The 26,426-nt window shown below is 42.5% G+C and overlaps 1 protein-coding gene across 3 annotated transcripts in view; it reads left to right on the top strand.

Annotated features, from left to right (window-relative positions):
* The window catches only part of TANC2 (tetratricopeptide repeat, ankyrin repeat and coiled-coil containing 2), a 206,714-nt gene that overhangs the window by 25,790 nt on the left and 154,498 nt on the right, over positions 1-26,426 (top strand). For all 3 annotated transcript variants that reach the window (XM_068418571.1, XM_068418573.1, XM_068418572.1), the window contains exon 2: positions 26,235-26,306. In XM_068418571.1, the coding sequence (XP_068274672.1) occupies positions 26,235-26,306 (72 nt within the window). The remainder of the gene's footprint in view (positions 1-26,234; positions 26,307-26,426) is intronic.

The following is a 26,426-nucleotide window of genomic DNA, read 5'->3' on the forward strand; positions in this document are numbered from 1 at the left end:
GAGAATTATGTGATATTTAGGGAAGTGAGGTACAGTTCCTACTACTTATCATGAAATATTTCTATACAGACTGTCAGAACAGGGATTATGTCTTTACCATCACTCTGAGGAGTTGATTTGCTGCTTTCTGCTGGTCCAATAATCACGTTTTATATGGGCAGTATTTTTTAATTGTAAGTAATAAAATAAAAACTAGAGATTTTTGAAGGACTTGTAACATGCAGTAAAAAATTCCAACAGCTAGACTGCTCAGGAGAACGTTGATACTTAATTTAAAAACACAATCTGTGTATGTATTGGTGTAATGCTAGGTAAATATCAAGATGTTAAATAATTTTTAAGGTCTAGTAATAAAAGCCATTATATAGGATTATTTTCTCTGGGAGATGCTGATTTAGTGGGATGTAAGACAAGAAACTCAACTTTTATGTTGTAATAGTGGCATTGTAAGGATAAATCAAGCATACGTCATTGAAAAATAGTTGCTGGATATACCCCAGTAAACATATTGTAAATATCAAGACACTGATGTTAGGTATTAGATGTTTTTCTTAAGTTAGATTCTGTCAGAATAATGTAGTATAGAGTCATTTAAAAAATTACTGTTTTCGAGGCTTTGGATTTACTTGAGAGAGAAAATTGTACATCTGCTTTCTCAGAAGTGCAAAGACTTTCATAGTGGAAAAACTTAAAAAAAAGTTCCGATATCTTGTCTGGAAGTTCTTTAACAGCTCTCCGGTCAGCAGTTTCTCTAATATTTATTATTTGATGTAAAATTGGCAACATGTGGAATTAGTCTCTGAAATGAAAAATGCAGCGCATAATGTCGCTGTAACCTGCCCAAATGTCACCCGGTAGCACACGTTCTGTGGGAGCAAGGCTTCAACAGCTTTTAAGTGCACAAGTTATGGATTAACCTTTAGATAATTATTTCTTCATAATGCACCCTTAGTACTTACAATGACCTCAGCTATTTCTCCTGTTTGGAGAAATTTCTCCATGTCTTGGCGGTGCCCACATAGCCCTGACCTTTGGTGTCTTCACCATGTGCTTCAGCTTCTGCTACGAGAATACTTGCTGCAAGGACAGCTCGCCCCACTGCTGCAGTGCAGATAGACAAGGGAGGAGCTGGACTGATCATGGAAATTTTCATTATTTTGAGTTTTTGTGATTATTATTAGTGAAACACTGCAACAGGTTGCCCAGAGAAGCTGTGGCTGCCCCCTCCCTGGCAGTGTTCAAGGCCAGGCTGGATGGGGCTTGGAGGAACCTGGTCTGGTGGAAGGTGTCCCTGCCCGTGGCAGGGGGGTTGGAACTGGATGGGCTTTAAAGGTCCCTTCCAACCCAAACCAGTCTGATATTCTGTGATTATGACTTTATGTAAATAGCATCTGTGTTCGTTAGGCTGGATGCTTCTTTCTTAGCAATTGAAATGTGTTTTTAAAAAAGCTGCTTTTGCACCCTTCCATTGTCTGCGTAACAATGTTGCGTGGAGAGTTTTGTGGAAGGCCAATATAACACGCTGGGGTGGGAGGTGAGGATGTTTTGATAAAAATAAAACTTAATTTGCCCAGTAGCTAGTGAAGGATCATAATTGGAATCATCTGGGATTAATCTCCTGCCAGCTAACTCAGCAGGAGATTAAACCTACTCATCTGCCCTGAGATGTGGTGAGAGGGGCTGTGGGTAGAGACCGTGGTGGTACGGTCAGGGAAACCCAAGAGGAGATCGCCTTGGAAATCTTTTGCAGGAGCCGCCCTGATTCGGTTTGGATCATCCAACACCGGTCAGTGAGACAGCAATCCAAAGCCTTTCTTACGAGGGCTCTCGAGGGACAAAGTATTACCACTGATCAAAGTGGGATCAGTGGATGTTTGTGAGCATTACTGGAGAAGTGTATTTTCTATTTCTTGTTTCCTGATCATGAATTAACCACCCAGATGAGAATCAAAGCTTTACCATGGCACTGTAGCGTTGTAACCGTTCTCCCTTTCGTCATTTACAGAGCTGTGTCTCCACTTTAGGCCACAAACAGCTCCACATTTTAGTTTGGATCCACAAAAGTGTCCTTCAGATCATCTGCCTGATCAACTGGCGGCCGGTCACTAGCGGTGTTCCCCAGGGCTCAGTTCTGGGGCCGGTGCTGTTCAATATCTTTATAGATGATCTAGACGTAGGGATCGAGTGCACCCTCAGCAAATTTGCAGATGACACCAAGCTGGGTGGGAGTGTCGATCTGCTGGAGGGTAGGAAGGCCCTACAGAGGGATTTGGACAGGTTGGATAGATGGGCCGAGACCAACGACATGAGGTTCAACAAGAACAAGTGCCGGGTCTTACACTTCGGCCACAATAACCCCATGCAGCGCTACAGGCTGGGGGAAGAGTGGTTAGAAAGCAGCCCGGTGGAAAGAGACCTGGGGGTGCTGATCGACAGCCGGCTAAACATGAGCCAGCAGTGTGCCCAGGTGGCCAAGAAGGCCAATGGCATCCTGGCCTCTATTAGGAATAGTGTAGCCAGCCGGTCTGGGGAAGTGATCGTCCCTCTCTACTCGGCACTGGTGAGGCCCCATCATGAATCCTGTGTCCAGTTCTGGGCCCCGCACTTCAAGAAAGATGTTGAGGTGTTGGAGCGAGTGCAGAGGAGGGCGACCAAGCTGGTGAAGGGTCTGGAGGGTCTGACCTGCGAGGAACGGCTGAGGGAGCTGGGGTGTTTAGCCTGGAGAAGAGGAGGCTCAGAGGTGACCTTAGTGCAGTCTACAACTACCTGAAGGGAGGTTGTAGTGAAGTGGGAGTTGGCCTCTTCTCCCAGGCAACCAGTGATAGGAGAAGAGGACACAGCCTCAAGCTTGGCCAGGGGAGGGTCAGGTTGGACATTAGGAAGAATTTCTTTACAGAAAGGGTTATTAGCCATTGGAAGGGGCTGCCCAGGGAGGTGGTGGAGTCACCATCTCTGGAGGAGTTTATGAAAAGACTGGACATGGCACTTAGTGCCCTGGTCTAGTTGCCATGGTGGTGTCAGGGCAACGGTTGGACTCGATGATCCCTGAGGTCTCTTCCAACCTGGTTGATTCTGTGATTCTGTGAGTGACGGGCGCTGTTGTGTCAGGTTTTGCCTATTATTATCTTCTGTTGAAAAGTTGTTTTTTTTTGATTGTGCAGTAAAAACTAATGGGGGCCCAAGGAACGGCTTTACTGGTGTGCCCGAGAGCTCATCATCTTACTCACAGGTTCCCCTTTGGACAGCAGGTCCACAAGCATGAGTGTGCAGCCTTTATTTTTAATATTAGAAGATGGGGGGGGAAAAAGAGGTGATTAGAAACACTTATGCTTTAGGTGGGCGTATGGAACAGCAAGGCAGCAGGGCTAAAGTCTGTGGATGGAGGAGAATGTGATGTGGTGGTTTGGAGAAGCAGTGCTTCCTTCAGCAGGGATGTGAGAGAATATGGGCACAGTATGGGCAGTTCTGCTGGGGCCAGAAGAGCAGTTTATTTTGCAAAGAAACAGACCAAACAAAATGCAGTGAGGTGATAGTGACAAAAAAATAAAAATCAATGAACTCAGCAAAACTTGTACGTATTTTATCTGCCCTCCAGCATAAAACTTATTGTGTCAGTTGAAATTTTTTTTTCCCAATAGCTTCAAGTCTTGCAACCATCTCTTTTCCCTTCTGAATAGCAGCGATCCTAAATAATAAAAATCATAAAAAGAAGCAAACTCCTGATCTGCACCATGGCATTATAATACTTAAGTTCTTAAAATTCACGTACATACAACAGCGGGCAAGTCTGGGTCTTTGTGCTGCGGAGCATTTCTCGCAGCATGGGTATCTGTGCATACTATAGTTATGATATAGGATGGTCAGTTATTCTTCTTTAAAAGAAATTCTCTGAAAGTAATTTATTTCAGAAAAGCTGTCTGAGCACATAGTTTTGCTGCTCTTTACGTAGATCCTCTTGCATGTACTGTGGATGGTATAAATGGCATTTTTCTGGGGTGGCTGGGAGCGGGTGTGTGCAGAGGCACAGCCGCTGAAAAGCACTCAGTGGAAGTTTTGCTGTGTGGCCTCTCTGCTTTTTCATATGTTCATAATTCTCACCTTCTCGAGAGGGATCAACTTTAAAAATCCTTTTTTGGGGGTGGGGGGAACCCCTTCTCTGTTGTGAACAGTACTTGACTAAATGCCATGAGGTAATTAAAGTAATAAAACGTATCGCTGGTTTCACTAGAACATTGTACATTTGCATGGTGCTATATAAACACAAATGTCATTAATATACAAACCAGTTTTGGAGGAAGCCAACTTAACTTTTATATAGAAGTTACAGCACATGTATTCAGCGTACACAATCCTTCGTGGATAGCATCGAGTTAGTGAACATGTATTTCAAATAAACCCCAATATGTGCCACATTAAAAATGAGTAGCTAATTTGAATATAGGCATTAGAAAAAATTAATTGTAATTAGGCTGTTTTATTGACAGTGGTTTACTCTAGTTGCCTACCTAACCTGGACAAGGTTGAGGGACTCAGCCTTGACAGCCCCGGTCACTGAGGAGGGATCGCTGCAACGCCTTGTAGTGTCACCTGCTGCACAGAGGGGTGGCTACAGCAGGTTCTTCTGGCTCAGAAAGCTGCTTAAGAAATGTTTAAAATGAACCAAAAAGGACTAGTTAGGCATCTCCTTACTAAACATGCTTTATTATGTTTTGTTCAGAATATTATATACATTAAGAAACCAGTTTAAAGATGTTTCTCTGCTGATGAGGCCTTTAAAGTTTTGAAAAGATTTTTTGCCTTTTCAAAAGGTAATCAAAATGTAGCTTAAGCTTTGAAACGTGTTTAAAGCAAAGCTCGTTCTGTCTTTTTTTTTTACAGGTGTGCCATGTGTTGGAGTGGGGTTGACACCTAGATTATCCCTACTGACAGCTTGAAAAGTGTATTATCACCCTTTAAACTTGGGGCCGGCTATTGATGTGTGCTCCGTGTACAATTAACGAGTATTCTTGTCTGTGTTCCTGGTATTAGTCATTACGGGTGACACGTAGTGACATCTGGGAACCAAAACATTTCCTTTGAAATAAGAAGTTTTCTTGGAATAGAGATGAGTCCTTTTTGGTGGAAAGCAGCTCGGTTGCCTGGGGCTGATGCACTCGGTAACTCGGGCACACTGCAGCCCGTTTTCTTGCCGTTGCTTTGATGCATTTGTGAAAGCCTTTATGTTTTTTTTCCTACTGTATAGATTTACCCTTGGTACGTGTTTCCTGATAGATTTGATCCATAAAAAGATGAGGGGGAATGGCAGGTGCCTGAGGAACTCCGTGGCTCTGTCTGCTTTCCTCTTAAATTCATTTTGTTGTGGCTTCAGACGTAGTTTGAAGCTTTCCTTTCAGCTTGAGGTGGAAAGGAAGAAGGTGAGTCACGCAGGTGACTGTGCTGCTCTGCGCAGTTTCTCATGAGTGTGTTACAGAAGGATCAAAATTACGAAGAGCGAAGCCCTGAGTGACCTGATCTAAATTGGGGTTGCGTCGCGTAGGAGGGGTCGGAGCTGCTGATCACCAGAGGTCCCGGCGTAGGTTGCTCTGGGAGCCGCAGTTTCTGAGGTCGAGGACTCACAGTCCCAAAGTACTTTAATTAAAAGACAAACAATAAACTTTTAGGTGAAAAAAATAATAACAACATGCATTTCTGAATTCTCCTGTGTGTGACTCAAGGGAGGGTAAATGGAGATCTGTACAAATGAAACTTTATTTTCCTCCCTGAGTGGTTTTTTGCTGTTTAAAAACTTAAATGGAGCTTTAGAAAAACAATTCAGTGATTGATTTGTTCTTGTACTACCAGGAGTAATAAGGAATTTGTAGACTGAGCTATGTAGCCAGTCAGTATCCCTCTGTCCTTTAATGGAGATGAATAAATATAATTACTGGCCTGGTAATGCCTGATGTCAGATAAGAAGAAAGGATTGAGTTTGGTTGTGTAGTGTATTTGACTGTTCTACCTAACCTAAATAGAAGATGTAGCTATTGGAAAGACTTATTTTTCATTAATTGCTCAAGCAGGTGTGTGACTTAACAAATGCAAGAAGAGTTGGGTATAAAGATGATGCTATTTTATGTAAAACCAGATGATACTGAAACTGAATATGCACAAATTATTATTTTTCCTTGTTATCTCCTCCCCTCCAGCCCCGCAAGGAACTGAACACAGGGTAGATTATATTGCGTGTAGAATTTAGGAAGAGGATGGATCTTCTTAAATCACAGGGAAGGGATTCTTTTGTCCTTAGAAAACAAAATAAGTATATTTTGAAGTGCGCTTTTACCTGGATAGCGTGATTTGCATATAGCTTAGATTGCTAGAAATGTTCAGTTCCTGTTGGAACTGTGAATCAGGGATGTAGGATGGACGTTTCTGGAGCCCTTTGGGTGGAAGTCCAGCAAAGTCCACTGCAAGAACAGACTTTTATACCTCAGTGAGTATTTACAGACACTGACTGCAGCCTCTGAGAGTCAGAGTGTGTTGGAAGAGAAGCAGTTGCCTGAATGCTGAGTCCAGCGTGGTGCTACAGAGAGCAGATATGGATGCAACCGGTAGTGGTGATCTTTTAGTCCACTGCCTTTAAACTTGAACCACGTGCGTTGACAGGATCTTAACCCATGTACCGGCACTTCAGAAGACTGCCCAAACCGCTTCGATTCTTTTCTCATAGCTAGCTTTAAAAGTAGTAGGTAATTTGCTTTAAAAGGCTGTGGCTAATCCTGTGTGTAACGTGTTTCCCGCGTAGCAAGTGGTGATGCCGAGGAGGCAGGTATGTGTTCCGTGAAGGGCATGAGGTAATGGGCGTTATGCAAATAGCTCCACTTGACAAACAACCCAGGGCTGCTGTTTTGTCCATAAATGTCGATGTAGGGCTTCAGTGTGGGAGGTCTTATCTCTACAGGATTGAATTCTCCCAGGCAAGCAGTTGGACCGTATCAGTACAGTGGTGCAGTGGGATTACAGGGTATGTTTACTGTAGAAGCAGTTTAGCTCCATTAAAAGGATTGGGTTTTTTTCTGTTCATCCTGGGAGAGCAGCAACTTTATCGTGATTTGGGGTTATATGATTTACTTGAGGTTTTGCCCAGCCCTTTGTCCACAAAGATCATGAAGTGGGTAAGTTTGTGTTTTAAGGGGCAAAAGTGGCAGCGTGCTCATGTATTATATTATGAACTACTTCAGTTTTGATTCTTCAGTGCTATTTAAATTGAGAAACACCATGAAATGACTGGGTAAAAAGAAGGGTTTTATTTGTCAGCATCTGTGTTTAAAGCCTGTGTAAACAGATTAAAGAAATGTATACTCTAACAGAATAAGACAGCACAGAGATGGATAGATCGCTCTCTCTCCCCTCACCTCACACAGCTAATTGCTGCTAGTTGGGCGCTCACAAGCTTTTACCAACTCTCCTCCGTTTATTTTTCTTAACTACAGTTTCCCATTCAGCCTGCGTCCTGATTAAATATATGCAAAGCAGCATGCGTGATGAGGGAAATGGGGGATGAAGCCATGCCTGCCTGCTCTTATTCCTGTATACAATTGTGATTCTGTGGTGGTTATAGTGTCATTCAAAGGATCAACGTAGTGCGAGTTGTTAACAGTTTACACCTAAATTCTTTCGCTTTCCTCCACTTTTAACTTTTGCCCATTCCTGTAAGTGCCAGACTCTGTCCTGGACGTGCTGCGATGTGGGGTGCTGGGAGCTGTAGGAAGAGTCAGGTCAGTGGTGGCTCCTGCCAGTTGTGTAAAGCACCTGGATGTAAAATGCCTCTGAAAGCAAATGGGTTTGTGGTTCTCTGCAAATGCATGGGCTGTGGGATTGCTGGTGGTGGAGGAGTTTGGGGCTTTAAGTTTTATTTAAAAAGATATTTCAAATGGTCTTATATGCAGTGTGAATTTAACCAAATCTCTGGAAGTCCGAATTAACGCAGAGCCTGGCTGATGGTCACCTGGAGTGTTTTTGGGGTTGTGTATGGATTTGATTTTGATAAAATTCAGAGTTTTCACAGACTCGGAGTGCTGAGTGCAAGGCAAGTTAGGCAGAGGGGGGTGCAAACTGTTTGATCATCCTATCAGTGGGATAATTAACACTAGCTAATCAGATTTGAGGTCATTTACACAGGCATGCATACATATACTTGCAAATGAGAAAATAATGTCTTGGACAACAGTGATGGTGAAAAGGTTGCATTTCCAGTTAGATGCTGTGGCAGAAAGGGCTAATGAAGTACGTGAGCACGCGTGCAAGACGTTCGTAAGCAGGATGAGCGAGAGGGTGGGTTTTTTTGGGAGACATGGGTGAGGTCAGTAGTGCTGTGCTGCAGTCAGTGCTGATGTCGGCACTACAGAAAAGGGGTTGCAAAATTAGGGAGACTCTGGAAAGCCACGACAGGCTGCAGGGTGTAGGGATTGAAAGGTCACAGCCTGGAAGAGCAGGAGTGCTGGGTGTGCAGGTTATCAGAAAGCAGGGAGCTGACTTAACCGTCTTGTACAACACTGATGAAAATACGGGTACCATAAGGCCACTCGGTGTAATACAGGGATATATAACGTGAAGCATATAACACAAACTGAAATGAGAAGTGGAAATGATTAAGAAGGGCGCAGTGCTTTAACAGGATGAATAATTGTTGAAGCTAACTGAATGGAAGTGACTTTTTTGGCAGCAGAGGAGCAGACAGCTTCAGTCAAACGTAAATGAATGGAGATACGTGGCTTCTGCGCTGCAGGAAGTCAGACTGGGCCAGCGAATGGGCCTGCCTGGATTTTAACTTCAGTCTTATTTTAAAAGATAAATAATTCTCAAATAGAAAACCAGCAATATGTGTCTATGTATTTACAGATGTGTGTATATACATAGAGTATATGCAAGAGGAGAAGAGAAGGCTTCGGGGAGACCTTCTAGCACCTTCCAGTGCCTGAAGGGGCTACAGGAAAGCGGGAGAGGGACTTTTGACAAGGGCATGGAGTGACAGGACGAGGGGGAACGGTTTTAAACTGAAAGAGGGGAGATTTAGATGAGATATGAGGAAGCAATTCTTTGCTGTGAGGGTGGTGAGACCCTGGCCCAGGTTGCCCAGAGAAGCTGTGGCTGCCCCTCCCTGGCAGTGTTCAAGGCCAGGTTGGATGGGGCTTGGAGCAACCTGGTCTGGTGGAAGGCGTCCCTGCCTGTGGCAGGGGGTTGGCACTAGATGATCTTTAAGGTCCCTTCCAACCCAAACCACTCTGTGATTCTATATAGACAGGTATATAAAATCATCACTCAGTTGTCTACAAGGGAGAACTCTTGCGCAGAATACCTTGCCTGATGTTAACATGCCAGTTGCATGGACTGCTGCTTGCTGAAGACTGCTGTGCCCTCTGTTTCCAAGGGGCTTGGAAATTGCTTCTCAGAAAACAAATGTCTGTTTGCATTAGCTTTGCAGTCCTCTGTAGATCTGGGAAAATAAGGTACAGTGTTTCCTGATGTTTCTATTACAGCACGCAAAGCACTTGAGTTATTATCTGTCCTTTCTTCTAAAGAAGCTGCATCTATGAAAGCCAGAAAATTAGATAATCAGATGCATTTGTACCTGCCCATATAACTGAAATACTTTGACATACGATTGGGTCGTTCTGTATTCAGGTTAAGTTTCCCTCCTTTTGACTTCTGCTCCATCTTTGCTGGAAACCTTTCAAGTTTATTACTGCTGTATCAAATCTTGTTTCACCTTTATGACTAAGCTAAGCTTAAATGTGCCTCAGCCTACCTTGAGGCATTTACATTTTTTGCTCTTGACCTTACAGCGTTGGCTGACGGCTTACAGCTCTCTCTGCTAATGGGTAATAATGCCCACAGCCCAGGGAGAGGCTGCTGCTGCCCTCCTGCCTTCAACACTGCTGCCAAGCATGGAGCTTTTTTTGGAGCATGAGAAATAAATTGGGACAGTTAGGGGTTTTTTTTCCCTTTTTTTTCTTTTTCTTCTCCACTTGTGACCTACTGCGAATTTGGAAATGGGGTCCAAAGCTGAAAAACTAGCTCTCCTTTCATTTCACCAAGGACAGTTTTTTGTGCATTCCTAATTTGCTTGCTCATTTAAATTTTCTGAGAAGTCAAACCAAAATATCATTCAATATTCTCTTACCTGAAATCTGTAGGTTACTTTAAGACAGGTCATAGTGTTAGGAATTCTTCAGAATTTTTTGTCTGCATCTCCAAACAAACAGTTATATTTTATTTTAAAGTCTGAAAGCCACTTAAAGTAATGGATGGTTTGAATTCTGCTTATAATTTCATGTGTTTGTGTAATATACCATGCATCCTTCTTCTTTTTGTGAGTTTTATACACTTAGTCTAGCTTTTCAATAGCTGCCTGCTCGAGGAAGCTAACACAAAAACTTAGTCATAATTTATTTAATCAGCAGAACAGCTGTTTCACTGCAAACTTTCATAAACTTCAAAGTTTGTCTACATAAATAGAATAATTTTAGCACTAACAGGTTTCTCCATAATCTTCTGTACGGCAGTAATTTTAAAAGTGTAATTATTTTACAGAATGTAATGCTATGCAAAACTTGCCTCATTACATTAAATGCTCAACAGTCTGTTTTAAATTGCTAAGCAAAACAAAGGTAAGTATAAACAACTTTTTCAGCAGATAATTTGCACCTCATCCAGGTAGAGGGGAACATAACAGCTAATTAAGGAGTGATAGCAAAGGCAGATGAGCTGAATGCAGAGTCACTGCTGAGCCTGGTCACAGGCAAAATTACAAACAGTTTTAACAATATCAATCAACACACAAGTGAAATATATCTGTGCATGTGGTCTTGATTGAGTTGAAATCCTACCCTATTGATTTGGGTTACGTCGATACATTTTCAGGTGCAAATAGCTTGGGTTCACAGCGGTCGATGGAGCGGTGCTGGCAAGCGTATCTTCAGGAGGTGATCAGCAAAATTATTCTGGTCAAAAACTACACCATGAAACTGATAGAATCATGCTGAAAAAGCTGGCTAGGCCTAGGATAAAGAAGCAAAAAATAGAAATATAGCCAAAGATGGGGTTAAATGGTCCATGTGTAGCACAGCAAGGTGAGAGGGGGCTGCAGAGGGACCACGGTCCCGTGGGTTTCCACTCCGAGATTTAATCTCACTTTTAGCGTTGAACATGGGTGTCCTTGGCCAGGCTCAGTCCTAATTTGAAGGTGGTCTTGTGGCTTCACAACACACCGTGCCCGAGACGTGCCTGGTTCGATGGTGGGTGTGTTGGGGCTGTGCTGGGTCCTCAGTGCTCCCGGAGGAGTCTCTGCTCCGCTTGCGGGCTGCGAGGGTTTTCCTCCGAGTCCCTCTGCGCGTGTAAATGCATGGAGGTCACTTGCAGGAGAAAATGGAAACGACTTAGCCTAACAAAGTTCTCCCAAATGAAATCCTCAGATTATAACACTCCTTCCCTTGCCAAGTCTTGCCTGTAACTGTGAACCCATGTGTGAAGGAGCAGGAGGAGGTTCTGCAACAGCCCCTGAGACACCCCGGGCTGTTCTACCCACAGAAATGCATCTCCAGTTATAGGTTGTGATCTTCTGTTATTAACGGCAATGTGACATCCCAGCTAATTAACTTGTGAAAGCAACAGTGTTATGAGGCTTGAGGCCCGTGGAGGAAAATCTGCGCGTTGCTGAAATGCTGCTGAATGAGCCTCAGAGGACCCACCAGTCCTTGGGTGTTCAGGCCTTGGTTGGTAGATCTTAATTTCACCTAAAAGACTCCTGCATGTCTGCCAGTCTTCTCTGTAGAACCGTAGTGCTGTTCTCCAGGGTTTTCCGTATCCAGGAGTGTGACAAGTGACTTTTCTCCAGGGAGGGAGGAGGATATTTGCGTGCAAAAGAAGCAAATGCAGCAAAAAGCCCCATGGCTGGTGGTTCTGGGTTGTCCTGTGCCGCCTCTTTGACTCTTGTTTCTCACGTGAAAGATAACACCGTGTTTTGGAAATCTGATGGTTCTTTGCCATGTTGCACATATTCTGGTTAAGTTACTTTTCCTCATAAGCTTTCCACAGAAGCAGCTTGCTCCTGGTTCCCTGTCCCTGTTGCCTGCTGGAGTGTCACCCCAGCCATGTGATTTCTTGCTTCTCCTGCCTTTTCCTTGCACAGTTTCCTGACGTTGTAAGGTTTTAGCTGACCTCTGACACGGATTCTGGGTTTGAATTTTGTACCATCTGCTGTCGTCAGATGCTTGCTTCCATGGTGGTAAGATACAGGCAGAGCATGTGAAAACAAAGCATCAGACTGCTTTTACCAATTTTTTAATGATTTTTTTTTTTCAAGAAAAATGGCAGGGTTTTTGCCATAAGACAATTATTTTTTGCTTTCAATAATTGTAAACCAACTTGCATTTAGGCTATTGATTATTAACCATCTAACTCACTTCTTAATTGTTTCAGATTACATTTTCTATCTCTATAAGAATCTTTTATTTGTAGTTTTTCATCTTCTCTCTAATTGCAAAGGGATTTTTTTGTTGCTGTACACATTGATAGCATTAGATCTCAGGGTGAACCTCTGTATCCTTTAGATGCCGGGTTGGTTATTGATCTGTGCTCTATGACTTGCAGTTCTTTGAGGAGTGGGTTTCTTCACAAAATGCTCTGTCAAATATGTAGCTTAAGTAGGAGAATTTGCTGGAATATTGATGCAGGAGAAGTTCTTTGTTTCTGAAGTTGTTTTCTTTAGGAGCTTTTTGTCCTTGTCTGTGAATATTTAATTCTCCTTTAAAAATGATGGAGGAGAAGGGAATGTATTCTTACCTTCTCGGATGTGAGTAATCCACAGCATCGTTCTAATTGGCAAAAAATGTTTATAAGCCATCATGGGTAATGTGCTAGTGCTAGATTGATCGTGCCTTCTGGTTGATAAATCAAAAAAAATTACTATAAAGAGCTTCTGTAATTGTATTAATTAGAGAGATTTATGTCTGGTCTCTGCAAAGCAGTTTATGATGCTGCGTACAACCCAACAGCAGCTTGCTTAGGCTGGTGCTGCAGTGACAGACGGACGTGGCATCCCTTGGCATGGGCAAACTCGGTCCTGGACAACCAGAGGTGATGTACTAATGCTTTGCTGTTCCTCCATCTCCTTTTTCAGACCCTTTTGTATCGTTCCCGACTAAATTCAGCCTTGTGCAGTGCTTGCGACGAGCTTTTCGCAGTGGTGCAGGGATTGCTGTGGAACTGTAGACTGTGCGGTGTTGTGAAGTGGCACCTAAAATTAATGTAGGCTTATCCAGAAATAGTTCAATGGGTGGGAAATCTGGTACTGGTACAAAATGATACTACGTACCTGTATATTGCTTTTCCTTTTGCATTTTATCTTTCAGGCAGAATTTCTTGAACACTTAATAGTTTCTTTAAAGCCCTGTCTGTCTTTATTTTTAAGTGTGTGTGTGTATATTACTACTACAGCTTGAGTAGTATCTGGAAAATTATTTTTAGAAATAATTACTCATTATTCCAACTAAATAGAACTGCTAACCTCTTTTTATATTTTACTGTATAATTGCCTTAAGTAGGAGAGTGAGTGGTATTTATGATCAAAGGCCATAAATTGTGACTGCATACCTCTGTGAAGTTTTTTCTGTTGCAGTATAGAGCCACAGGAGCTGTAAGAAAAATGATTCCTGAGGATGTTTGGATTGCATTATTACTACTTCAGTGTTTAAACATAAGTTTTAAAATTTAGTTATTTGGATTCCAGGAGGTAACAGACTGGAAGAAGGATTTTGGTTGCATTTGGTGGAAATATCGTTGATTAAAAGTTGTAATGTGTTTCTAAAAACATTGGTAGTGCATTCACTGGAAATGGAATGGAAGAATTAATTCAGCTGCAGTATGAGAGTGCAGAATGCAACAAGAGCTGATGATGGAAAATAATAGTCAGTGTTACATCTGCTTGAGAAAACAATGAAATGCTAAGAAATACAGGGTTTTCAGATGGGATTTTTTGTTTTGTTTTCCCTTTTGCTTTTCCTTGCTAGCGCATTCAGGGTCAGTAGTTAAATGACTTTCTTCAGTACTAAAAGCCACATCATTATTTGGAGAGCGATAACAGTTTTCATACCAGCCTGCCCAGGTATGTTTAATTGTGACAATGCTACGGTGATCCTCACATGCACACATAAAGCTGGAAGACCTCTGTTTCAAACTGCATGTTAATTGTGACAAATCCTAATACAGAAGTGCTGGTATGCTCTGCCAAAACTCAATTTCCTCTAGTAAGTCATAGATTAATCAATATGTTGACCAAGGTAATTGAATCAAGTACATCTGGGTAGGCAAAGCGTTGCAGTCTGCAGGTGAAAGCGGGGACTCGCAGTCTGAACAGCACTGCTGACTGTCATTGATTTACTCTGTGATCTGGGGAAAATCCCTTAGAGGATCGTTAGCAACAGTGCCTCCTCATGCTTGGGTGGGAAAATTAACAATTTGGTAGCTATGCAGCTAATTAAAGGTGTTCTCTGAATAAGGAAGCCACATTGGCCATAGCAGTTCCATCTGTAAAATATGGTGTATTAGATGGTAGAAGAAAAAACATTTTGAGTTCTAAAACAAGGTTAACTTAAACCTTTGCCAAGTACGTGAAATATTTTGCTTGGGGTTTTGGTAGGCTGTCCTTGTGCTTTCCCAGGGAGGTCGGACAGCCATGGGGCAGAGCATCTCGGAGGCAGCAGCAGGAGCCAGCTCTTTCACGCCTGTGCCCGGGTTTCCTTTCCCCAGGCCGTCTGTCTCCAGGTGCTGTACAACAGCGTCACCGGGTCTGAGTGGGTACCGTGCTCTGGTTCATTCCCAGGGAAAGAGCTTCGACGGCATTTGGATTCCCATGGGTTCAGCCAAGGCCAAAATGGTATTTTCAACGTGTCGGTTATGGGTTTGGGGGATTTCGGAACCTTTTTCCTATGCATTAGTGCTTTGAATCCCTAATAAACCCCTTTCCCTGGACTCTTTCCCTGTCGTCGTGCAGGGATTGCTGAGTGCTGGCAGCAGACTGCCTGTCATCAGAATAACCTATTTTGAGCTTCAGTCACTTGTACCAATCTCTCAACTAATTTCAGGACAGATGACCACTAAGCCATTCTAAAAATGCTGTTTGAACTTTTAATTAGAGCAACAAGCACAAATGCAAAGACAAAATTTGCCCTACGAAAATAGGTAACTCTTGTAGCTGTTAAGAAAAGCATATGTTGTGTATAGCGTTAATTGCTTTTAGTTAATTACATTTTAACATATTCAGTCAATTGGAATAATTAGTATATCTGTCATGCTTTTGATTTGAGGCTGAAAATGCTTGTGGTTGCTAAAGGTCCCAGACAGCCTTATTAGAGTATACAAGTATTTTATAATTTGCAGATGGAGAGAAAGAGCATGTTGAGACAGTGATGACAGGGAGGGGATTTGGAAGTCAGTCACCGCTGATCCTCCTTCGCTCTCGTCCCCACCAGACACCACAAGCTCTCACGTACAGAACAAAGGGTTTTCCCACCTTGTAACGAGTTTTAAAAGATGAACGACTGTACTGTCTGTAGAGTCGTTCTTTGATTGCCTTTTGAAATATTTCATTTATTTTTACATTTTCCTGCCTCTTTTTCCCCCCAGTTACACATTTAGGTATTACATCTGTTCAAATTGGAATTCATAACTTGTTCTGCTTGTGTGTGCTAACACCAGATTCAATTCTGTGCTAATTCAGTTTGAAAGTAAGACCTCTTTATCCCAAAATATAGGAGACCACATCTTTCAGATGGCCAGAAGATTTTGTTCCGCTGCAAGAAAGGAAACAATTTGTGCTTTAATGTAAATGAAAACATGTTTGTTTTCATAGTTTTCTGTTTAGCTTTTAGCTCTAGATTATGCCTCATAGGAGCTGCTGGGATACTGAATAAGGGTAATTGAAGCTGTTTCCCCGCCGTGGAAGCTCCTCTGGGCATTGTGTCTGAGGCACATTTATGATGAGTTGGAGAAAGCCTGAGGCACGTTTGGGCAGAGTGGGAGAGAGTCCGCGTGCGTGTCGGAGCAGCTGGGGAGGTCCATGGGAGGTGGTGAGGCTTGGGGAGAAACAGTGCTGCTGGGAGGGGGAGAGCAGGGTGCCTGGGAGGGGTGTGCTTTCTGCTCCTCCAAGCAGTTATGAAGATGGGTTTCCATTTCACCATGGTTGAAATAACGTAGGGATAGTCACAGCAGTAAGTGAGAAGCTGTACTTTGGAGAGGAGGAAGGGTGAAGGGATGGTCCCATCTCTCTTCTCTCTGCGCTTGAGTAGGGTTGATGCAGTGTCTGGCTGTTTCCTACTTCAGAGCGACTTCACCACCTAGGTGGTACTTCCCAAATACCTAATTATGGGCATCTTTAGCAAAGTTGCTTGTAAGATAACACTTGGTCACTCCAAGCTACAAATTCTAATATGTTAGATCAAAAATACCCTGCTATGGATCAGACTGCCTACTCCGTCAGTAGCAGCAGCAGCAAGGAACCAGGCACGAGTGCTGACATCTCGGTTGAAACGGTTTCTTTCCATGCCAGTGTCCCAGATTGAGTTGTCTGCGCTGCACGTGTTGGAAGTTTGGATTCCAAGGTGTGTTCCTCAGGTCAGAGTTACATTTTTGTTGTATGATATAAGGCTGATTTGCTACTGAAGAGCCTGTCATTTGTGAAAGAGAAATGCTTGGGGAAGACCCTTGGGCTTGGAGAAATTGCCCGGGCAGTTTGCTCTTAAAAAATTAAAATTCGGGGGAAAGAAGGTCCAGGTTAACAGTCTGTGGAGGCAACATACCTCACTTGCATGTTAAGCTCATTTATCTTCTGGTTTGTTAACAAAAGGTCTTCATCTGCTTGTCAGAACAAAAGTAAAAGTTAGAATTAAAATGCAAAATGATGCAGTAATAAAACTTAGCTGGATGGTGCTCTGAGTGAGTTACCAGGCCCTCTGATTGTGATAGCGAATAAGATATTTTATCTGAAATACATGTCTTGTCTTTGTGTTTTCCACCTCATGTGTATAAGGATAAATTTTAAATTTCTTCCAAAACAATTAATAAAATGCTATTTTAGGTATTTACTCACAAATTCTGAGAAAAACATATTTTCTGTCATCAAGTCAATATGACATCCAATTATTCAATCTATTTATTGTCTTGTCTTCTAAAATAGATAGTGCTTACATTTAATCCCACGTCAGTGAAGTTATTTCTGGCTCTGGTGGTTTGACCAGCTTTCTCCAAGCCATCCGTCGCGGTTCCTCAGCCTTTATTGAGTGGGTGGATAAAATTCCATCTCTTCTATCCGCGTTCGTGTTTCCTTACAATGACTTTTAAAGACGCGAGTGCTTCTTATTTTTCTCCTCTCTGAAAGTTGTAACCGTGGCCCTTTTATGTGCTCATCCTTGGTGATTCTTTATTGCCCCCATAGGAGCTTGAAACATAATTTCAGAAAAATAATTATAAGTTGATGCACATAGATTGCTGCAAATTAGTACCTTTCTGATTCAGTGACAGTAAACATTCCATTCAGCTGATGACTTCCTACACTGCCCCATTAGCTTTTATGGAGTTTCCAACAAGACCAGCTTTACGTTTATTTAAATGATTAAAATAGTGAACAAGTGAGGCGGCTTCTACCCCTTTTAGTAACTAGATTGAAAGATTGTTCATCAAAGCAGTTTTAGGGACAAGTACTGAAAATTTGAACAGTAAATCTGAACAAAATTACTCAGCTAAGATGCAGTGGACTTAGATGGCTTATTTGGTGGAATATTTAGAAGCACTGATGTGATTTAACCCAAATTTCACTGGCGGTGAATGGAACACAGGGAGTCTGAACCAGTTCATTTGAAAATTAACTTTGCTAATCCAATTTTATATTGAGTTTGCATCGTGTCCTTTTTTCTTGGTCCTGTTTGTAAACAAATATACTGCTTTAAAGGAGAATTACTACAGTGTATATTTGGTCCTTTTAGGGATGTCTATATGAGAGAAACTAAGAGTTAGGGTGAATTTTAAGTTTTATTCTATCTAAAGGATCATGGATGTTTCAGACTTTTTATTAAAAAAAGGTTATGGATAAAAATAAATTTTATCCATATTTATAAATGGATTTGGATTTATATATGGAAATCTTTGACGTGAAAATATGTGCTTGATATATGTTCTTGTACAACCAATCTTGGGATTAGGAGTTGAATAGGGGTAGATTGACTTCTGGGTGATTTTTGGTGTTCACCTGGGCTGTTCAGAGTCCCCCTACATCTGCTTTTGCCCTTCCTCAGAGCCATTTGCACAAATTAAGGAGCGATGTTTTCACCACAGATTGCTTTTGGCTCTTGAGATTATTCTGTAATGAGTTCGAGTACAATGCAGGTATTAAGGGTAGCAGGCCTTTGTTTATAAATTTAGATAATGTACTTATTAATGCCATTTTAAAATGCACCAAGTATGAAGTGCACTCATTTTTATAGTTACGGATAAAACCTGTAATGTAATTTCATAAGCTTTAATGGAATAACCAAGCCAGCAAGTGTACTCGTGTTCTGGTCTTTAGGTGTATTAACGAAGTGACAATAAAACTGGGCTCCTGCACTCCATCATGGCCTGTTACGGCCGTGACTCAGGAAAGAATTTGTTCATCATGTTGAACATTTTCTGATATTCAAGGTTATTTTCAAACCCTGGACTCAACTGGAGTCAGTGCAGACCTTGTGTCAGTACTGACTCCTCTTTGCTTACTGCTTCTGTGTTCAGTGGGACTATATTTATCATATAATGAGGTAAATCCCCTTATCTTTATTAAATGTATATTAATTTTCCACTTTAGCTGAAATATTTCAAAACACAGCCTGGCATTTCCATTTTCTTAAATACTAACGTTTTATTTGCAAAAAAGGAAGAAAGTTGTGATGGCCCATGGATTAACAGTTGCCAAATGCAATGTTATATTTATGAAAACATTTCTGTGACTTCCATCTCCCGTTGCTTTGCATAATAAACTGTACACAGCTGAGAAGCTTGTATTGTTTTGCTGGGTGTGTTGTCTTTTTTTGTGCTGTAATCGAGGTGGGCTTTTTCCTTTTTGACATTTTGAAATTGCACTGCCCGGTTTACCTCTGAAAAATACCTGCTTTTGGTGCGTGCTCTCGGCTGCTGAATGAAGATCTCTTCATCTGGTGTGTGTGAAAGTCTCGGAATTAGAATTAGTTTAATTTACATTGTCTTTAATTGCAGAAAAATAATTCTACACAGCAACATTACGCCTTGTATGTATTTTATGATTTGTGTGAATTATCAGAGCTGTTCATAAGGGATTCAACATGTTGGAAAGTGGTTGGGGAGCTCTTCTGTAATGATATGACCTTTAATAACCCAGGTCTGTCCTATAGTTCCATCAGGAAAAATCTTCCACCCTTGATGCCCACATCCACACCCCCCACACACCCCAGCAGCCCCCTTGGGGAATTGTTTTGGTGGGGGTAGATGCTTTATTATGTTAGTAAATTAATGCAGTTCTTAATAATTTATATCGTAATAATTTTAATAATACCAATTTTAGCGCAATAATAATTTCTGTTTGCTGAAGCAGAAGACCTCCTCACAAACTAATAACCAGGAAGAATTTTTGATTAAAATGACTTTTTTTAGGTCCCAGACTCCATCCCCTCTCCCCTCTGGCTCCGTTCGGGGCCGTTTCGCCTCTCCCCAGGCACGCTCACGGCTGGGAGGGCGGCAGGCGGTGGCGTGGGGCACATGTCATCGCTCAGCCTGGCTGGATCCGGGGGATCGCTGCGAGCAGCATCTGCAGCCAGCTCTGCCGCGCCGCTGCGGCTCCGGGGACGGGACCCTGCGCTCCTCCGGCACCGGCCATGCCCTGACCTCCTGGGACCCGTCCGGCACCGGCACCGCACACTTGGATCCAGCGTGTTTCCCCCTGGGACAGTTTGATATTTTTTTAAAATTTTTTTTAATTTTTTTTGCCTGTGTCTGTGTTTTGGGAGCCACATCGCCTTACGCTACGCCGTGCTCAAGGCAGACCCTTCCTTCCGCAGGGATGCCGGGCTGGGCTGGAATCACATCAATTTCTAACTGCTGGACTGGCTTTGTGTGAGTCTTCTGTGTTTTCCACATGCAATTTTGATGCGCTGAAGGTTTAAAGTATTGATTTATAAGCTGTTTTAGTGGAGCGCGCTCCGTCGGTTGCCGTTAGAGCAGCGGCACATCCAATGCAGTCAGTTGTTGCAGCAGATTTCCCAGCATGCGTGAAGCAGCCTGACCCACCCTTTTATTTTTCTGCGTTAAAAATCGCTTTGTCAGATAAAGAACCGGGAAGACGTTTAGTCACGTCGTGTGTTTCAGACGCTGTTTTAATTAAACAGGGGAACAGGAATATCAGGCTGCTGGCGCTTTATTTTATTTAAAACTTGTTGTCTTTGCTTTTAGCGTGAGCACCTGGAGCGAGGTGATGCTGAAGGTGCCGTGTTCTTTGCTGACATCAGACCGTGGTGTTGCAGATGCATCTTTGCTCCTATTTGCAGACGGGTCCTACTAATTGCAGCGCAGTGCTTTGTGCAGGGGATTTATTTGGTAGGATTGCTGAAAGCTTTAGGGGTTTCTTTCCCCTTCGGGAGCGGTGCGTTCAAAGATTACAGTTGTTCTGTGTTTTGGAGAGGATTTGTTGTGTCATTGGTTTTAAATGGAGAACTGGTAAAATAGAGGGTGGGGAGAGAAGCAGGCGAGGAAGAAGGGGAACAGGCGTTTCTCAGACCCATTTATAGTAGGGGAGGCTGCTTTTCTGCAGCTGCTACTAAACGTGATTGTGTTGAGATTACTTAATCCCTTTGTAATTGAGAGAAAGAATTAATAGCTGTTCCGATTTGCTGTGTGCTTGCCACAACAGCAGCCACTTGGACAACCCTCTGTGCATTTCTGACCCCAGTTTCTGTCCAACGTCCCAGCTGGAGGGATGTTAGGTGCTGATGAGACAGCATCTTTCCGAAATTAATGTGTAAATCTTAATGGACTTCCTTAACACTGAGATATTTAAAAATAAAAAAAAAAAAAAAATCACAAAAGCTTTCCTCCCTCTCATTGCTAGATACAAGAGAATACGGATTCCTGAGCCAATATTTTACTGTGTCATTCACTTCCCTTGTGGCATTTGCAAAAAATAACTATTTTCTGTTTCTCACGGCAACTTCTGTAGAAGCTCCTTAACCACGTTTATCTCGGTCGGTTCTGATCTTTATTTTAAATTAACACAGATGTCTGTGTTTTCTAGCAATGATTTCACAACTGATTTACTTTTGATGACCTCTTTTGGATGTTGCATCTGAGGCTTTGTCAATAACTGTGGTGCTTCACCATGTTGATAATCGTTACAGCGACTGAATTGATTGCACTTCCATGAGTGATACTGTCTGGAAACTGTTGGCCAAATAGTAGGTCATGGCTATAAAAAAATAGATATTGCTAAAGCAAATAGTAACAACTAACTAAAATCAGGCATAAATAAAATAACTAACAGTATTGTTGGAACGGCAGAGTCCTGACGTGCACACAGAGGTGAACACTACCAAGACCGTAAACTTGAGCACTTGGAAGTTCAAAAATGTGAGAATTAATGTTCCTTTAGCAACAGTAATTTACCCCTTTTTTTTTTGCATGTATTAAGGTAACTCTTTAATTAATGTATGGTATTGTTCCCTAGTAACCTTGCTCCTCCACTGTGGGGAATGGAGTGTGCTCAAAATGTTGATTTGTACCAAAGAGAGGGAAAAATTAAATAGTTCAATCGTTCAGCTCCTAACTGTGGGCTGTTCCTTATCTTCCTGCAGGCCGCTGCCTTTTCACCGTGCGTCTTAAATTCTGCAGGTACCAGCCTTCCACACTACCTGGCGTTGATTTGTTTGGATTTTTTAATATTTTTATTGCAAGTATTCATCATTTCACAACTCCTGAGAAGGTACCCACTCTGCCCCGGAGAGTCTGTCCTGCCTGGCTCTGCCTGTGGCAGGCTCCGTGTGTTCTGCTGCTTTTACGTGAATATACAGGGCACGGCAGAGGGGAAGGGTCGGTGGTCCAGAGGGTAGAGGGTCAAAAGCTTCCCAAAACAGCCCCTCGTTTGTCTGACTGCCTCTGCGAGTAAAATGGGGTTAAACCTCTGGTTTTATTTATGCACCTCAGGTGGGCACGGGCACGAACTTCTGTAGGTTTGTGGGAGGGACAGCTTTACACCGGCCGTGCTTGTTCTCAGAACACTCCTCGTTAAAAGCCACTGACTGGTTTTGAGGACGCCCGCTGGATTACGCTGCGTTTCACCCGAGCTCCAGCCTTTGCTGCAACTGCATCACATGCAGCAGCACCGGTGAGCGCAGTTGCGTGCCGACTAAAGACGTAACATATGCTGCGTCATCAGATTTATTTCTTCCTTTCCCACCCTCCTAAATTGACTTGGGAAGTTAATTTACTGTGGTCTTTCTCTCCACCTTACTATATCGTGTAACTTGCAAATGGCCTGAGAAATCTGTACCAGACTCTGAATCCCGTACAGAGGTTCCTCTTCACCAACCTGATGGCTTTGGCAGCGAGTTGTCACAATTTGCATCCTACTCTTGAGTGTTGGAGAGCGTTAGGGAGCGGGACCACGGGGTCTGTCCACTATCAGCTCTGCTGCCGTGGTTAGTGCTCATTCACAAAGCACAAGTACTGGGTTTGTTACGTCCAAGTGACTGTACGGGAGAGATCCTGTCCTTCCAAGTGATCCTAAATAGATTAATTCCTACTTAGGCGTGAAGTATTCCAACACTACTGCTGCTGGCGGGTTGGTATTGGATGTCTTTAAGCTCCCATCATGTATTTTGTAAATTTACTGCACTTATAAAATATCTGCTTCACTTCAGTAGGGAAGCTGACTTCCGAGAGACCCAAACCTGCTCCTTTTGGGCTGAAAGCTGACAGAATGTTCTTTCAAAATAACGTGCTTGTCTGTTAGATTTATTCCATTGCAGAAAATGCAAGTAGGGTTTAGATTCCCGGTAAAGCTATTGGATAAAAGCCTTCTGTCTTCCAAACAGCAGCTTGTGTTTCTTCCCTACCAGAAATGGTGTCAAGGAACAACTTTGTTGCTCCTGCAAATTGGGAGAACCAAGTTTTGGAGCTGCAAACCAGCTGTGGTAAAATGCAGGTTGATGCTTTGGTACTGTGGTTTCCCTCTTGCGCCTCGTGTCATAAAATCAAGAGACACTTGGCTGTTCTCACAGTCTCCAGTCCGACACCAGGTGATGGTGGCTGAGAGTACTTACGGGTCCCCAGTGAATGATGTTGTATTTTCCACTCATTTTCTGAATGCAGGGGGTAGGGGAATGGTGCTGGATCAAGTTGGTCTGAAACAAGCAGATGGGAACATAAACTCGGCTGCATGAGCAGGGAGGACCTTCGGAGATCTGCAGGAGTGGGAATGGGGCTGAACTAAAGCAAAACTATGCTGAGGACATGAGGGCAACGTGTGTTTTTAAAAGAGCCCAGTTATATGGAAAAAAAAATTGGAGTGAGCACGGTTCATACTTGGTCTGTTCCTTCACCTTCAGAATTCATCCCATCCAGCAACGGGTAGGGGTCAGGCATCCCTTACTATGCTATAAGTCCAATTTAGTCCTTAAAATCTTTTATTAATTTTTTTTCCCCTAACTTTCAAAGCTCTTCCATCTCTGTCAGGCATATATTAGAGTTTTTGGGGTATTATGTAGCTCTTTGAGATGAATTAGAATAAGGGCATTTTAAAGTTTAATTCGAACATCTGTTTATGAAAGTGGAACTGTATTATTAACATAATGAAATATTGGCTGCATTTGGTGTTCCAAAGTATTTAACTGAAATGAGAGTTAAGCTGTTGTCTAAATCTTACTGCAAAGCACTATGGAAAAAGTTACTCTACGAATTCAAGAAAAACTTACAAACCAGTTTCATGTCATCAGACATTCCTTCGTTTTACCATAGTTTTAAGAACAAAAATTGCATTAGAATTTGAAGTCTTATTTCAGAGGGTTTTTTAAATGTAATTTAACCCAACTGTGTTGTATCCTCCTGTCCATGGGGACCTCCTGGGTTATCCTCATGGCAGGACGGGGCTGTTGGTCCATCTCTGCCACATAACCAGACCTTTGCCTGCGTGATCTCCTGGGAGGTCACGTCCTGCAGCTTCTCCTCCATCAAAACCAGTCCAGCCTCTTGCCAGCCCCATACCAGGGGGGAAAGGTTTGCCAGGACCCGCCTGGGGATTACCTGGACCATCCTGGCAAGGTGCTCATTTAGCATCACTCACTATAACGATGTGGAAAAAAAAGTATTGAGTTTGTCTTTTGAGGATGATTATGTGGCTTTTGATAAATGCAGGGTTTTGCTCCTGATTTTAATACCATGACTTTGTAACCCTCGTCTTTTTAAACTTTGAATCCTTATAATTATCTTGCGTTGTGTATTTATGGTTGGAACTCAAAGGTTTTTTGTTTGCTTCAGAACTTAGAGGTTGTCCATGTGGGCTCATAGCTGGGAGACCTTTAGCGATGATGATTATATCTGTGTGCAAAGCAGTGTTCAAAACCAACATTGTGGGTTACAAGGAAAAATACAGAGATAGTGATCTATTAATTCTCCACTAGATTAATACTCCTTTATGCCAGCCGGACTGTAGGAAGACTCGAGGTAACTAACCCCAAGAGGGTATCTCCAGGCTGATAAAGGCTCCCTGAAGAAGTCACCATTGCAGTCATGTTTGCAATGTCCCATCCTTCTTGCAACCAGAATAGAAAAGCGAGCAGGGAAGATGTCGTGGTCAGTGCCCTCCTTGCCACCTGGCAGCTGTGATGGCTTATCGGGGAGTGTTGAAATAAAACAAAGGATTTTGAGGTTGCTTTAGCTGGCTTTGGGTGCTGACCTTTACGTGCGGCTGTTGTATGAGCAGGGAGAAATGCAAAGGTGACAGAAAATGGCATTGCTGGTGCCCATTCGAGGTGCCTGAAAGTTGCTTCAGGGGAACGCAGGGCTGGAAGTGTTTTGCCAAGGGAAGAGGAAACGAAAAACCCCTCCCTGGCCTGGGCTGTGGTCCTGCTTTTTGGGGGCTGGGAGTAGACTTAAATTTTTCGGTCACCTTATCAGTTCTGCTGTTGTGCTCCGGGACACAACTTACCTTTCAAGCCAGACTAACAGATGTAACTCACGTGTAATATGAGTTGATAAGGTTGAATATTTTATGGCATAACAGGCCTGCCCAACAAATAACTTTGGGGATATATAAATAGATAGATCAGAGTGCAGCTGCTTTTAGTAGAATCAAAAAGTATAAATGCTAAAATCACTCATTGAGTTTTTAAACAGCTATTTAAGAATTCAGTTATTTCAAAACTATTTTTAAAGACTCTGAAAGCTCCCTTTTCCCCTGCCATAAGGTGTAATAACCTCTGAAATACGTCCTGCGTTTTAAATGCCTGGTTTTGCTTTTTCACAATCTGCATAGCCAGACAACTTTTTGCTTTCAGCTTGCATAAACTCTCTGTACTCAAGCATCTATATTGACGTGCGTATCTATTGTTTCTAATCTGGTCAGTTGATCAATGAAGACCAGCATGTAATTAATTGTATAATATTGTACACAATGTCCCACTCTACATTTGTCCACATGGATTTGTTAACTGTAGCTGCTTTCCTAAACGGTTTTAAGAGGATACAATGAGAGTGGTTTTGTTCTTCCCAGCCTTCTCATTTTTTTAGCTGACAAATAATTTTTAAAGGGAAACAATTTCAAAGAATATTATTCTTTTTTTTTAACCTGGATGTCTTTCATCATATGCTTAATATTTTTTATATTTTGATATAACAGTCCAAAGTGAAGGAACTAATTGAAGATGCACAATTTGGTTACTACTTCATTCAAATATCTATGGGGTCAGTAGGAGAAATTAAAAGCCTGCTTATACCCTGAGGACCTCACAGATTTCATTTGCAGTGAGCTGGGGAGAAACTGGAAGGGACAGCAAAGGAGTCAGTCAGCAGTTTGCCCCAGTTTCAGTCTGCAGGAGGGACCTTTTGTTCTGCTGGTCCTGCGAGATGGGTGATGGTGCTCGAGGAAAAGTTGCATCTGCCTGACCTGTCCACTATGATGTTCTACTTCTGCTGTTTTGGTTCTCATGCAGATGGAGGGAACGAGGAGCCACCAGACCGAAGACAGGCAAGTGTAGACTCCCGTCAGAGCCGATCTGGGCAAGGTAAACCTTAGTGTTGTTCTGCCTCAGTGACTCGTTTCTCGTTTGTTCATCTTTTATATAAAAATTTTGTGTTTTTCATAAGACTGTGTAATCTTACAAAGTTTTGTAACAATCATTATT

This window comes from Nyctibius grandis, chromosome 26 (assembly GCF_013368605.1).
Source record: "Nyctibius grandis isolate bNycGra1 chromosome 26, bNycGra1.pri, whole genome shotgun sequence".
Classification (NCBI taxonomy): domain Eukaryota; kingdom Metazoa; phylum Chordata; class Aves; order Nyctibiiformes; family Nyctibiidae; genus Nyctibius; species Nyctibius grandis.